This window comes from Bidens hawaiensis, unplaced genomic scaffold, assembly GCF_021521415.1.
Source record: "Bidens hawaiensis isolate Kalapana, Puna unplaced genomic scaffold, B.hawaiensis_p1.1 tig00039535_1, whole genome shotgun sequence".
Classification (NCBI taxonomy): Eukaryota; Viridiplantae; Streptophyta; class Magnoliopsida; order Asterales; family Asteraceae; genus Bidens; species Bidens hawaiensis.
Genome location: NW_027505612.1, coordinates 23,398 through 37,070, shown reverse-complemented (window position 1 = coordinate 37,070; position 13,673 = coordinate 23,398). Strand labels below are relative to the sequence as shown.

Below are 13,673 nucleotides of genomic sequence, written 5' to 3'. Positions count from 1 at the left end.
TGAGTTATTAAAGTAAATCTTCAATGGTTTATGGAGTTAAAAAAATTTTGAGTCCACTTATAAGATTTTATTAACATCCCATGGCACGTTGCATTGTTTATGAAGGTTGTTGTTAACCATTGCGTATGACTCCTCCATAAAATTAATCTGTCCTCTTGCATAAAATGTATCCCAACTTAAATTCTTATCATTTTTGCATTTAGTAAAGTCATAATCATAATAGTCAACTACTTTCAAAATATTGGTTATTTTATACCAATTTTTGCATTTGTAAACCCATTTACATCTTACAGGTTTTATACCATTGGATAACTTAACCAATTCCCGAATCTCATTATGATTTATGGAGTCAAAATCATCAGTCATTACTTGATTTCATTTAAAAGGCATGACACTACTAATGGCTTCATTAAGTATAAGAGGTTGGATCTATAGTCTTTCCTAAATCAAAATCAGCTTCATTAAGATAGGTTACATAATCATCAATCTTACTGTGACATTCGTCATTTTTGGTTTAACTTATATTTGTTTTTGTATTGGAAACCCGGCCCGTTTTGGTCTTTCGGATCCTTCGTTATTAATAAAATGTTGGGTTTGATCTTCGTTTATGTTACACAAATGTCGGATCAAGAAAACATCCTTTTCGGTACGTTAAAACACCTCTTTATGGTTAAAAACGACTTAAAACAAACTTAAAGGACTAATTGTGTCATTGCATGACCATTTTAACCAATGAAATTCAAGTTACCTCTTATGTGTAAACCATACTTTTTCCACTATAAAAACAAGCCTCATGCATCAATTTTGGTTGCTCCTTCTTCTCCAAATTCTCTCAAACTAAGATCCAAGTATCCATTATTCAAGTTCTTATAGTTTGACTCTTCAAGGTCAAACTAATACTAATCTTTGTTTCTAACTAATTATTGTTACTTAAAAGCTTGATGTTACAACATATATATAGTATACACCCCTTGTTTCCTTCGGCTTTCACTTCTCCGGTCACGGTTGGTTGAAGTGTTGTGCTACAAGGCAAGGCTACATGGAGGACTATTATAGTCCTTGATAAACACTTTACATTATGCTTTAATTTGTGCAAGCTTACTAATGTTGTTTAGTTTCTAATTACTTTAGTTTCCAAATCATTTTCATAAGTTCTATGGTATTGGGTATGTAGCAACCATCCTCGGTTTTATTCCGAGTCAAGGACCGAACCGAAACCGAACTCTTGTTTAAACAGTTTATTTTAACATGATGTATGTAAACTTGAGTATCATCATTTCTAAATTATTTTAATAAAGTTCTATGGTATTGGATATGTGGCAACCTTCCTCGGTTTTATTCCGAGTCAAGGACAGAACCAAGATCGAACTAAACCGAGTTCACTCGCTTAAGACACACAAGTGTGTTTTGGGCCACCGAATCTCATTTTCTTCAAAAACTATATTTTAAACAAATTTTAACTTGTTTTGTCAAAATACTTGGTATGTCGGATCCAGTATGATCTTATAACAAGGTTGGACCGACAAAACCAAACACTCGCTTGACGGACGTCGAGGTTCTTCTTAATAGAACTACACACTTGGTTAAGCTTCTTTGATTTCATTGAGTTATTGAAACAATGCCTTGGTGGAGTTCAAGGGGATAATCAATTTCAAAAGATAGGTGGAAATTACTTTGGATTTGTATGATTGATGGAAAGTTGCATGAGAAATGATCATCAGTTGTAATTGTGATCACTACAACCAATAGTAGTTAAGACTATTGACAATATCTGTGTTCAACAAGTTGATCTATCAATAATAAGTGTGCATAAGCAACAGCATTGGTGATCAGTTAGGGATGAGATCGAGACCGTATCGGTATCGACCAGCCCCGGTCTCGAAAATCACGAATTCTTGGTACCGGTACCGAAATATTCAGTTCGGTATCGGTATTGAAGGTAAAATTCGGGAAATGCAGGTCCCGTACCGGTACCAGTCCTGCACCGGTACTGAAACTCAAAACTTTGGTACCGATTCGGTACCAAATCGGTACCGATTTCGGTATTGGTACCAGTATCGATTTTACTCATCCCTATGATCAATAGAACATTGTTACTACCACCATGCAATTATCAGTAGTAACTAAGCTTCTTTTGAAGGAGTTCCTTCTAAATGTTTTCCTTATTGATGATTTAATTGGATAACTGGTAAACATTTTAGCCGCTAATTTAAATACTCTTTCACAAAGAATTATATTGTTTCAATAATGGTTATACATGGGATAAAAACATAATCTTATGTCACCTATTTTAAAAGACGTTGATCCTATGTGAATTTCGTTTCTTTTACTTGCGATGACTGTTATATAATCTTGTCCTTAACTTTAGGCATTTGAGAGTCCCAGTACACATCTTATCATTGAACGACTTAACCAACAACGCCTACACACATCGGTCGTTTAAATGGGGTAAGTGAAAAGCGTAGTAATCTTTACAAAACGCGCCTCTCAATTATACACATATGTCAAAAGGGACCCCTAAGTTTTGTTCCAGATGAAAGCCACAAATAAACTCTAGCCTATAATATGTGGATCTGAGTCATTTAGAACGAATGGTGCATGGTAGACGACTGCCAACCATGTGAGAATTCATTTTGATCTTTATTCGGAAAAGTGTCATGTTTTTTTCCAAAAGACAACAAATGATGTGACCAAAATGTAACACATTTTGAAAATAAATTAAACTTTCCACGTAATATTTCAAATTCTGGCCATTCAAATATCTTTGAATTATTATTTATTCATTATAAATTATTTCCGCGACTATTCGTTATTTATTTTAAATTAAAATTATACAATATCATAAAACTTGTATCATACATATTATATAAATCTACTTTCATCTTCATTGGGTAAAAGTAATAAATTTATACAGGCTTGGATCAATTTTATATGTATTATATATTATATATACATATTATTAACATATATATAGTCCTTATATAGATATATATAAACACATGCATACTATGGTGACATGTTTTGTGTGATGTAGATCCTGGATGAAAAGAAGATAAGGTGTTATTAATAACAACCAACCAAAAACAAAAATGACAACACAAGTCCACGTAGGAATGACAATAACATTACCAGCTGTTAATAAGAAATGTGTAAAAGGGATGGAATAACCTTTGACTTCAGTTCACACTACATGTTTCAAATCCTAGATTCATTTTAATTAGTTAACTACTTAACTACCTTCTTGCTTATACCTATAACCGAATCCTAACCTATGCAGTTAATCTCGGTGGTGTATCGGTTATCGGTCCTCATGTGAAATATCGGTCAGAATACCGGTACCGATAATATCGGCGATATTGACCGATATTTCACCGATATATCACCGATATTCCCGATATCTGTGTTTTAAGTCTTAATTTTCAACTTTTAGTGTTTAATGTTGGTGTTTCGAGTCTTAACTAGTTCCTACATGATACAATTGTTAGTGTTTTGCAAGTTGTAAAAAGATAATTTGTTAATAGTAGGATAATATACTAAATTGTTAGTGTTAAAGTGCTATATATATAAATTTTGCATGATATTAAAATTACCAATATCCTACCGATATCTCACCACGATAACCGATATCTCAAATATCGGTCCCCGACCGATATCCGATAGTTTTCCGCATTAACTGCTTAGATCCTAACTAATCCGCCTTACTTTATCAAACCCAGGTTGCACGTTGAACATGATAATACAACTTATATATTAGTTAATAAGTAGTTCATGTTTGAATAGATAAGGTCACAACCATTTCCAAAATATCCCAAATCAAGATACCACCGTTCATGCACATGGAATATTCTATAACCGGAAGAAATAAAAAATATCTATAACATGTTTACGAATTAAAAGAAATTGTAACAACAATAAAAATAACAATAATCCGATGCATTTTTCTTTTCTAAGTCAGATTACTATATAGCTACATGTCTAGCAAAAACCGCTCTTCATAATATTGCATGCTTTGTATGAAACATGTAGATAGCACGTTTCGATCACATTATCTGGTAAATTTGATTTTTGAAACTCGTCCTCCTAGTGGTGTACGTATTATGTACATCGGAGATGTACGTGTTGTAAATTGTACATTGTAGAAATTTTAGTATTATCAAATCATTTTACCCACCCTAGCCTCCTACGAACACGTTCACGTTTTATATCACCAGAAGGTATCAGATCGGTTGTTGCCTGCTTATGACTAAGTCTGGGAAAGCGAGGACAAGGAGCCAAGAACTATTCATATTAGGAGAGGAAAAATAATATTAATAATTGACGATAATATAAGTATGTGAATTTCAAACAAGTGGAACGAATAAACGAATTCGACTGCTATATTGTAAGTTTATTGTTAGGGTTTATTGTCTAACATGCATATACTTTTTTTTATCAAGTTTTATTTGAAGTTGTATTTTTTTTTTAAATATCGATCACTGATTTATAATCAAACTATAAGGCCTGAAAACTACAACAATTTGGTTTTAATTTAATGCTATAAATAAATTAGGATATATATAGTGGCGGGATAAAGTAAAAATAAAATTTAACCTATTAACACACAAATAACTAGAGGGTCTAGAGTAATTAAAGTTTTAAACTACAGTAAATATGTTATAAAAAATAAAATAGTGTAATAGTAATTACTCTAGTTCAAAATTTGTAAAGTAATAACATTTAAACTAGTCATTAAAAAAAATAACATTTACACTAGTGTTAACTAGTTATGTATACACTTCTAAAGATAAAAGTTATTTGTATTTGATTCAAATATTATTATTTAACAACTAAAACTCATAAAATGAGAAAAGAAAAACAATAATAATAAATTAAATTAAGTTAAAATATGAAGCTCGGGTGTACCCAGTTGAACCAACATAGTATGATTAGAGTGAGACAACATAACCTCTTCAAATTTAATGAGTACGATAACCTTACACACAAGTCATCGTTTAAAAAAAAAATAATATCACGGGATTAATGCTTACGCGTTTCCTGAAAATGAAAATATAGACCTAACCAATGTTGATATTTTGTGCACTTTTCTCGGTAACAAGGACCCACACATATTGTCTTCTATCCATTTTCATTTTATAAAACACCTTCACACCCTTCATTCATTCCCACATTTATTTTCTCCTTTTTCTTTCAAAATCCAAAAAAATGACCTTAACTCTTCGTTCTTCTATATCTTTAATAAGTTCAAAAGATATCAAGAAACTAAAAACTCTAGACGATTTCCCGGGTACCGTTTGTTTTTCGCATATCAAGCCTACACCGCGTCGTTTGCGAATAAAAAACGTGACACAAGATGCCCAGTCAACACATATGTCACCTTTTGAAGTAACGTTTGACGAACAAAAGGAAAAGTTTCATGCTTTATCCAGCAGCCACCATACGACTAACGAATCGAGGGTCCCGGTGTATGTGATGTTGCCACTTGACACGGTGACTTTAGGTGGCCACTTGAACAAACCAAAGGCGATGAATGCGAGTTTGATGGCGTTGAAAAGTGCGGGGGTTGAAGGTGTAATGGTTGATGTTTGGTGGGGTCTTGTTGAAAAAGATGGACCAATGAAGTATAATTGGGATGGGTATGTTGAGCTTGTGAACATGGTGCAAAAACATGGATTAAAGCTTCAAGCTGTTATGTCTTTTCATCAGTGTGGTGGCAATGTTGGTGACTCTTGCAGGTATCATTTTAACTAATTAATTAATTAACTTAAGAGTTTTTAATTTCGTTATTGTGTAATTTTTGTTTTTGTTTAATATTGTTCATAATAATATTTAGTTGAGACGTGTAAGAAATCATAGGTATACAATACGTGAACGAAATGTTTTAACTTTAAAAACTGATCAATTTATTGTAATTATTGATAAGAATAGTGATAATGTAATTACCATTTATATGAAGTTATTTAATAATTAAGATACGTACTTGTATGTAATAGTTAATGAATTTGGATCAAATACAAATGAAATTAATATGCTAAACATGATAATCAAATAAAATAATTATATATACAAGTAGAGTAATACATCATATGTAATTACTCTATGATATAATTACATAATTACTATACTTGTATTTATGATTACTCTTCTTGATTATCACGTTTAGCATGTTAATTTTATTTGTACGTTAACTTTCCTCATAGTTTATAACAATATTATTGTGTTTTGGATATTTTTAGCATCCCATTACCACCATGGGTTCTTGAAGAAATCAGCCGAAACCCGGACCTTGTGTACACCGATAGATCAGGTCGTAGAAACCCCGAATACATATCGTTAGGTTGCGATTTGTTGCCGGTGCTCTGGGGAAGAACACCCATCCAAGTTTATTCTGATTACATGAGAGGTTTCCAACAAAAGTTCAAGAACTACTTGGGAAATGTTATTGTGGTAATTATTTACTTTTGTACAATTTCATTTAAAAGAATATAAAAAGGTGTTTAAAAATAATAATAAAAAAAATATATATATATTATTTTGTATATATAGGAAATCCAAGTGGGCATGGGTCCGTGTGGGGAGCTGAGGTATCCATCTTATCCAGAGAGCAATGGGACATGGAGGTTTCCAGGGATAGGAGAATTCCAATGTTATGATAAGGTAACCCTAAATTTTTTTGAATTTAAGAAACCACGTGTGGTCTAAATAATAACCATTTATATTATAGCCACCGGTTCCCTGATTAAACCGGTCGAATAGACACAAGATAATGATACTATAAAATTTTTTTAACAACCAACAAAAACAGTTTAATACATTAAAAACATGGATACAAATATACAATCAAGATATAAATATTTAAAAAATATTAAATAAATAATTATAATACTTGATTTTATTAACATTTTTGTTTGAGATTTTGTTTGAAAACTATTAATTTAGATTTGTGACTTTTTGAAAATAACTTTTTAATTCTTTTAAAAAACAAAAATATAATGACTTTTGTGTTTGCCAAACGTATTTTAAACTTATTAGCTTTTTGAAACAACATATTAACTTATTGACTTTTTTCAATAAGCCACTTTTAAAAGTCAGAATTTATGATTTTTAAAAAAGAACTTTTAAACCATTTTAAAAAACTAAAATATAATAACTTTTGTGTTTTTAAACACTTTTATAACTTGTTGACTTTTGTATTTAGATACTAGTACTTACTATGAAGCTATACATATATTATATAGATCATAACCCGATCTAGAACTAACTGGTTGGTCTGGTTCTGAAAACACTGATAATTAACGATTGTGCTCGTGTCGTTAATCAACAGTACATGAAATCATCACTGGAAGCTGCAGCAGAAGCAAGGGGCCAAAGAGACTGGGGCAAAAGTGGGCCCCACGATTCCGGCCACTACAATCAGTTCCCGGAGGACACCGGTTTTTTCAAGCGAGACGGTACATGGGACACCGATTACGGCCGGTTCTTCATGGAATGGTATTCGGGTAAACTACTCGAACACGGAGACCGAATCCTAAACTCTGCGAATAACATATTTAATGGAACCGGAGCCAAACTCTCAGCAAAAGTCGCCGGAATCCACTGGCACTATAAAACCCGGTCACACGCCGCGGAGTTAACCGCAGGATATTACAACACAAGACATTCAGATGGGTATTTACCAATTGCTAAAATGTTGGCTAAATACGACGCCGTGTTTAACTTCACGTGCATGGAAATGAGAGACAATGAGCAGCCTCAGCATGCTGGTACGTATTAACGTTTTGAATATATTATAAAACCACTAATTGTTCAATTACAATGAGAGAGATATAATAGGGTGTGGTTATAATAAAAAGTGGGGTGTGTCTAAGAAATGTAAGAAGTAATATGGTGCGCTTGATATGTTGATCTGACGGTGGATATGAAAAGCGTGTTTATTGTGCAGTGTGTTTTATTTTACTTGCGATGAAAACACATTTCCTACACTTCTTAGGAAAAATCTGCTTCTTAATATAATATAATATAATGACTGATATTTAGGAATATTATTAAATACAAATTATATGTAAGCGTGATTTGCTCTTTCATAATCAATTTATTTGATCACATTCAGGGTGTTCGCCTGAAGGACTGGTCAAACAGGTCAAGCTGGCGGTCAAAGCTGCTGAAGTTGAGCTGGCAGGAGAGAATGCATTGGAAAGATATGATGGTGGGGCTTATAGGCAAGTTCAAGAGACGAGTCGGTCAGATTCGGGTAATGGGTTGTGCGCGTTCACGTTTTTGAGGATGAATAAGCGGTTGTTTGACCAGGAGAATTGGCGGGAGTTGTTGAATTTTGTGAGGAGTATGTCGGAAGGCGGGCGGGCGAGGTTGCCGGAGAGTGATTCGAGTAGGACGGATTTGTATGTTCGGTTTGTTGATCAGAAGAAGAGAAGTATGAAGGGTGATCATAAGGAGGCTGTGATGGTGTAGATATTATTAATTGATGGGAGTGTAAATGTAGTTTCACTTTCACAAGACACAATATTATTTAGTGTAAGGAAATCAATAGTATGTGATCATGTTTATAAAACTTATAATTAAGGTGAATATATTGGTATTTTTATTTTATCCATCTTGTAATATATCATAGACAACTACTGTTTTATTCCGATAATTTACTCTTTATTACTTTTGTTGTGTTCATTAGTTTTTAATTTGTCAATGTTGTTCATATTTGTGTTTGTTCGTTTATCTTCTTGATTAACAAACATAAGTGAAACAATGATAGCAGGGCCGTCTCCAAAAATACAAAAAAAATTAAAGGCCAAAAAGGCCCTAATATACAAAGCAAAAGTTTTTTTTCCCCAAAATGATTTAACTGAAATGCTTAAACGAATCACGATTTTCTATTAGCATTTTTAGAAGCATGAATATCTTTTTCTTTAATAATAGAACTTGAGGTGTTTTCAAAAATAATGTATGTCGCATTCTTCTCGATTACGTGTTTCTTAACTAATCTTCAGATTTTCTCTTTTTACGTTTTTGACTGCGTGATTAGACTTAGAAGGCATAATCTTAAAAAAAAAAAAAACAAATATTAACTAAAATTTAAATTTTAACCACAAAAACTTTATTAAAGTAAAGTAAAGGCCTGGAAATAACTTTACGCATGCTGCTTTGATATTATTTAGTGAATTAGTGCTTTGTGTTATTAAGTTGATAGATAACATGTATATAGCAGCCGCCAATCGTTAAATCATTACTGCCAAACCCTCGTCAGCCGATAGCCACCCGTCGGATTGTCTGAATGTCTTGGAAGTTCGATGGTCTGACTCGCTGTTACGTTCAATTTCAAACCCTGGGGCCTGCTACGTTACTTTGTTTTGTATGAGGTGGAATATGGGCCTAAAATATATACATTTATAAAAATGTTTTAAAAATCCATGGGCCCTAAAAGGGGAGTGGGCCTGAATGATAGACTTACTTTTGTCACAATGAACATAAACTAGCAAGAACTTAATTACATATATATTTTACGAAGTCAAGTGAACATGAAAATGTCTTTGTTAACGTGTTCAAGTTCGTTTATTTGTGTGATTATGCACAAATTAAAAACAAAAATTAGGGTTTTACAGAGTGTAGGTTCCCAAAATGGATCTAACAACTTGTTCGAATCAATTTGTGACACTAGTGAGCGGAAATCGCTAGTATCACTCGGAACTTGGATCAAATGTAGCAAAACCGTAGAGAGAGAAAGTGCCAAGAAAGGTGTGATGCATTGATAAATAGTAAACTATTTGTACCCATGCACCTAGGTTTTCATTACATGGGCCTGATGGGCCGACCTAATGGGCATTTACAAGCAAGTGGCCTCTGGCCCAGTACGTACAAATAGTTGAATAGAAGCTAAACGAATATTACATGATAGAACCATCTAATACATAACACTAAATAAAACAAATAAGCAAAACGAGATCCAACACAGAGTTGTAGTCGGCGTAACATACGTTGGTATTAGCATAGCATATACATCGGACAATATCTGTCGTACATCGGTCATACATCGTGGAGACACCAGCTTTTTACGAGTCTCGATATGCTAGTGAATAGACGTACATGTTGACAGGTAAACATCTCGTAGAAGTGTAACGCCCGTTAAATTTCGGATCAAAGTTGAGCATTTATAACGTAAGGGGACTTATTTGTAATTAGGCCAAAATTCAAGTCCATGGTTAAGGGTGAAATTACAATGACATAGCCAAATAGTGCATTTTCTTCCTTGATTACCTATGAAACTTATATTTGTCACGAATTCCCAACTCAGTTTAAACATAACTCTCTGGTTTAGTAACATGTTATCCGAAATCCTACAGTTTAATTTTTAAAAAGAAAAACACTTACATGTCGAACCTTAAGAAACTTTTATATATACATATAATAAATGATTAAATCAAAGTGGTATTTACATGACTTACTAATTTTCCTTTATCCGATTCATTCAAGAAACTGAATAAGGAGACCATCACCGATATATATTATGATGAAAACATTGTAAGTTGTATGTATTATTAATCAACTACTATAGAGATATACTAATTCTCCTAATTATGGTATACATATATAATTACAATAAATTCCAACTGGTATTATCTAATATAGTTATTAAGATGTGTATCATCCATATGACAAAAACATTAATTTGTTCCAATTCCCATACACAAATCAAGTTTCAGACTTGCCAATCGCGTCTCTCAAGCCCTCAACAACCTGGCTCATTGTCGGTCGGTCATCAGGGTTCTTGCAAAGGCAACTAATACCTAGTTTTGCAATGTTTCGGGCAACATCAAGTGAATATTGGTTGTTTAATCGTCTATCCATAATCATACAAAAATTCCTACTATCAGCAGGGTATTCTTTCACCCATTCTATAAGTTTCTGTTGGGATTTTGGTAGGCTTCTATCCACAGCCCGCCTACCTGTTAGAATCTCGAACACCACAACTCCAAAACTCCATACGTCACTCTTAGATTTAAGATGGCCCTTTTCAGTGTATTCCGGGGCAGCGTATCCATATGTCCCGACGGGCTGTACACATTAGTAACACCCGTTATTATTTTAGAGACAGCTTCACCCCAACTATTATAAATCTTTAACATAATGTTTCAAATACATGTAATTTTTATTAATGGTAGCTCGACACATGTCTAACTCCCATTGGTTTGTGCTTTATGTGCATAAAGTCAGTAATCCGCATAAAATATGATGACACGATAAGAAAACATACTTATTCTGCAAGACACGTGTCAAGTTTTCGTTAAATAAAAATGTGTTAGAAATTAATTTGTGAAGGTTTTTTACAACTAGCTTTTATAACAAGTTTTTTTTATGTATTGATTTTCCTTTGCATATTTATAAAGCACAAAGATATATAAAAACAATCATATAGTTTTTTTTATATAATTACTTACCTTTGTAGATACATGAGATTTGTCCCCTTGAGGGCCTTCTCTAGCAAGACCAAAGTCAGAAAGCTTGGGGTTGAATTTCTCATCCAATAACACATTTGATGACTTGAAATCACGAAATATGACCTTTAAAAAAATCAAACATTGACCACAAAATATCAACATATATATAGTAGTCAACAACCTTTCTAAAATGAAAACAAACTTTGATTAAATATTCATCTAACAATATATACCTGGATTTCCAACCCTTGGTGTAGATAATCCAACCCCTCGGCCGCACCGAGAAGGATCCGCAACCTTGTTTTCCATGGAATCGGTGGTAAATTCGTGTTAAAAAGATGAACTTCTAAGCTTTTGTTTGGCATGTATTCGTACACTAGCAATCTTTGCATCCGTTCGCCATCAACCGAGCAATATCCCAAAAGTTTTACAAGGTTTGGGTGATCTGCTACCCCAAGAAACTGAAGTTCTGTTTGCCATTCTTTATGCCCCTATACATATATAACAAAAACACCATAAATTAATCAAATTCACAATGAAAATGGTAGGGTTATAAGTTCATAAATTTGTGGTGATCTTGCCGTAGTATAACTAGATTTAGAGCATTCCCAGCAGCATCTCTATCTCAATCTTTATAATTATACTAAAAAGCACGACATTTTTTTCTCTATGTGAAACTAAACATTGTCCAATATTTATATCTTTGAATGTCAAAACTAAGTGAAAGTTTTTCTTCAAACTTAATATACACATGATGTGACACTATTTATCTAGAACAATTCTATAAAACAAACAAAAAATACACAGAATAATTTTAAAAATAAATAAATAAATTCAAAAGATGTTGTAGTTACCTGCATGCTTTGCCTCTTAAGCCTTTTAATGGCAACCACAATAGGATCAGTTTGACTTTCACAAAGTCTAATTCTTGCTTTATAAACACTCCCAAATCCACCTTCACCAATCTTTAAAAGCTTATTAAAATTAGTGGTGGCATCTCTAAGCTCTGACAATGAAAACTTCTTCAAATTGTTTTCTTTTTTGTTGAACACTTCATGAGTTCTTCTTGGGTAGACTGAGCCTGTTGACTTGTTGACTAACCCGGTTTCCGGTTTCGGCTTTCGGTCTCTTGATGAATTATTATTATTATTATTATCTTTTGGTTGTGGTGAACATTTTTTGGAATGAAATATGCTAAAACATTTCATCATTGAGATGTTGAATGAATAATGAAAACACCAAAATTGGTGAAATTTTGGAGTTTGAAAAAAAAGATTATGAATGTTGAAGAGATTAATAAGAGGTGTAAATGAAGGTGATGGGCGGTGGAGATGATTGGTCAAGAAAGTTTATTATTTAACGTGACATTGACGCATGTGTGATTTAGTCAACTAGAATGACACGGTTCTTGCAATTGGTATAATTATTATTATTATTATTATTATTATTATTATTCATTTCTACATATGTATTTCGCTATAAATAGAAGAAATGGACAAATTTCTTGTAGAGTTGAACAGAAAATGAGGTTGTTAAATGCTATATATAGTACACGCATGTTTATATGTTCAATTATTGCAGGCGTGGTTACGTGTTTTGGTCATAGATTCAAGATAAGACGCGCGGTATTGATCTCAGTCGATACCTGTTGAAAAATTGTGTTCGTATTTGGCCTAATACTCGTTGGACTTTTGTAGGTAATTACCATCGGGTATAGAGTATGCCCACTAGTATGTCGTTACTTGGATTTTATTTTTAATATAATTTTATTATTCAAGAAATCTAATTTTATTCATACAAATGAATGGTTTTTCTTATTATTATTGTATTACCATAGAAAAAAAATATAATAAAATAAAAGTTAAAAGAAAATGTACCACTATGGTTCAAATAAACCAATATGCATTTCTGGTTGTATCACTTAATATCATATTAGACTCATACTCAAATAATATTAAACTAATCTCATACACACTACCAAACCCTAATATCCGTTTTTCATTCTTAGTCGGTTTGTACATCTAACACAAAAACCTATTTGTTTATTTGTGCATCATGTCGGTTTCGTAAATATTATTACCATGAACAAGAGCGTGCGCGTCTAATAGTGCAATTGCTATTGTATTTTTTGGTTGGATAATAGTTTCCATTTTAATTATTCAAAAGCTAAAATTATTTGTTTTAATAAACTAATTAATTTATAATAGACTGTAAATAAGCATAAGAATA

The 13,673-nt window shown here is 32.7% G+C and overlaps 2 protein-coding genes across 2 annotated transcripts; one reads left to right on the top strand and one right to left on the bottom strand.

The window, feature by feature from the left end:
- Positions 1 to 5,098: 5,098 nt before the first annotated feature.
- Positions 5,099 to 8,604, top strand: LOC143614273 (beta-amylase 3, chloroplastic-like). Its single transcript, XM_077087763.1, has 5 exons — positions 5,099 to 5,732; positions 6,234 to 6,444; positions 6,544 to 6,654; positions 7,322 to 7,760; positions 8,108 to 8,604. The coding sequence occupies exons 1-5, from the start codon at positions 5,203 to 5,205 to the stop codon at positions 8,464 to 8,466; spliced, it is 1,650 nt and encodes a 549-aa protein (XP_076943878.1). The 5' UTR covers positions 5,099 to 5,202; the 3' UTR covers positions 8,467 to 8,604.
- Positions 8,605 to 10,664: 2,060 nt separating this feature from the next.
- On the bottom strand, positions 10,665 to 13,092 carry LOC143614274 (putative serine/threonine-protein kinase PBL19). The gene is made up of 4 exons (XM_077087764.1): positions 12,299 to 13,092; positions 11,678 to 11,935; positions 11,445 to 11,567; positions 10,665 to 11,061 (listed from the first exon to the last, which is right to left on the bottom strand). The coding sequence occupies exons 1-4, from the start codon at positions 12,653 to 12,655 to the stop codon at positions 10,699 to 10,701; spliced, it is 1,101 nt and encodes a 366-aa protein (XP_076943879.1). The 5' UTR covers positions 12,656 to 13,092; the 3' UTR covers positions 10,665 to 10,698.
- Positions 13,093 to 13,673: the final 581 nt, after the last annotated feature.

What these genes read in the sequence shown, in the direction of transcription:
- LOC143614273 (XM_077087763.1), top strand. Translation starts at nt 5,203, where the DNA reads ATGACCTTAACTCTTCGTTCTTCTATATCTTTAATAAGTTCAAAAGAT. An exon ending in AATTCCAATGTTATGATAAG is followed by an intron (nt 6,655 to 7,321) that starts GTAACCCTAAAT and finishes GTTAATCAACAG; the next exon opens with TACATGAAATCATCACTGGA. An exon ending in TGAGCAGCCTCAGCATGCTG is followed by an intron (nt 7,761 to 8,107) that starts GTACGTATTAAC and finishes GATCACATTCAG; the next exon opens with GGTGTTCGCCTGAAGGACTG.
- LOC143614274 (XM_077087764.1), bottom strand. Translation starts at nt 12,655, where the DNA reads ATGATGAAATGTTTTAGCATATTTCATTCCAAAAAATGTTCACCACAA. An exon ending in TTAAGAGGCAAAGCATGCAG is followed by an intron (nt 11,936 to 12,298) that starts GTAACTACAACA and finishes ATATATGTATAG; the next exon opens with GGGCATAAAGAATGGCAAAC. An exon ending in ACCAAGGGTTGGAAATCCAG is followed by an intron (nt 11,568 to 11,677) that starts GTATATATTGTT and finishes ATTTTTTTAAAG; the next exon opens with GTCATATTTCGTGATTTCAA.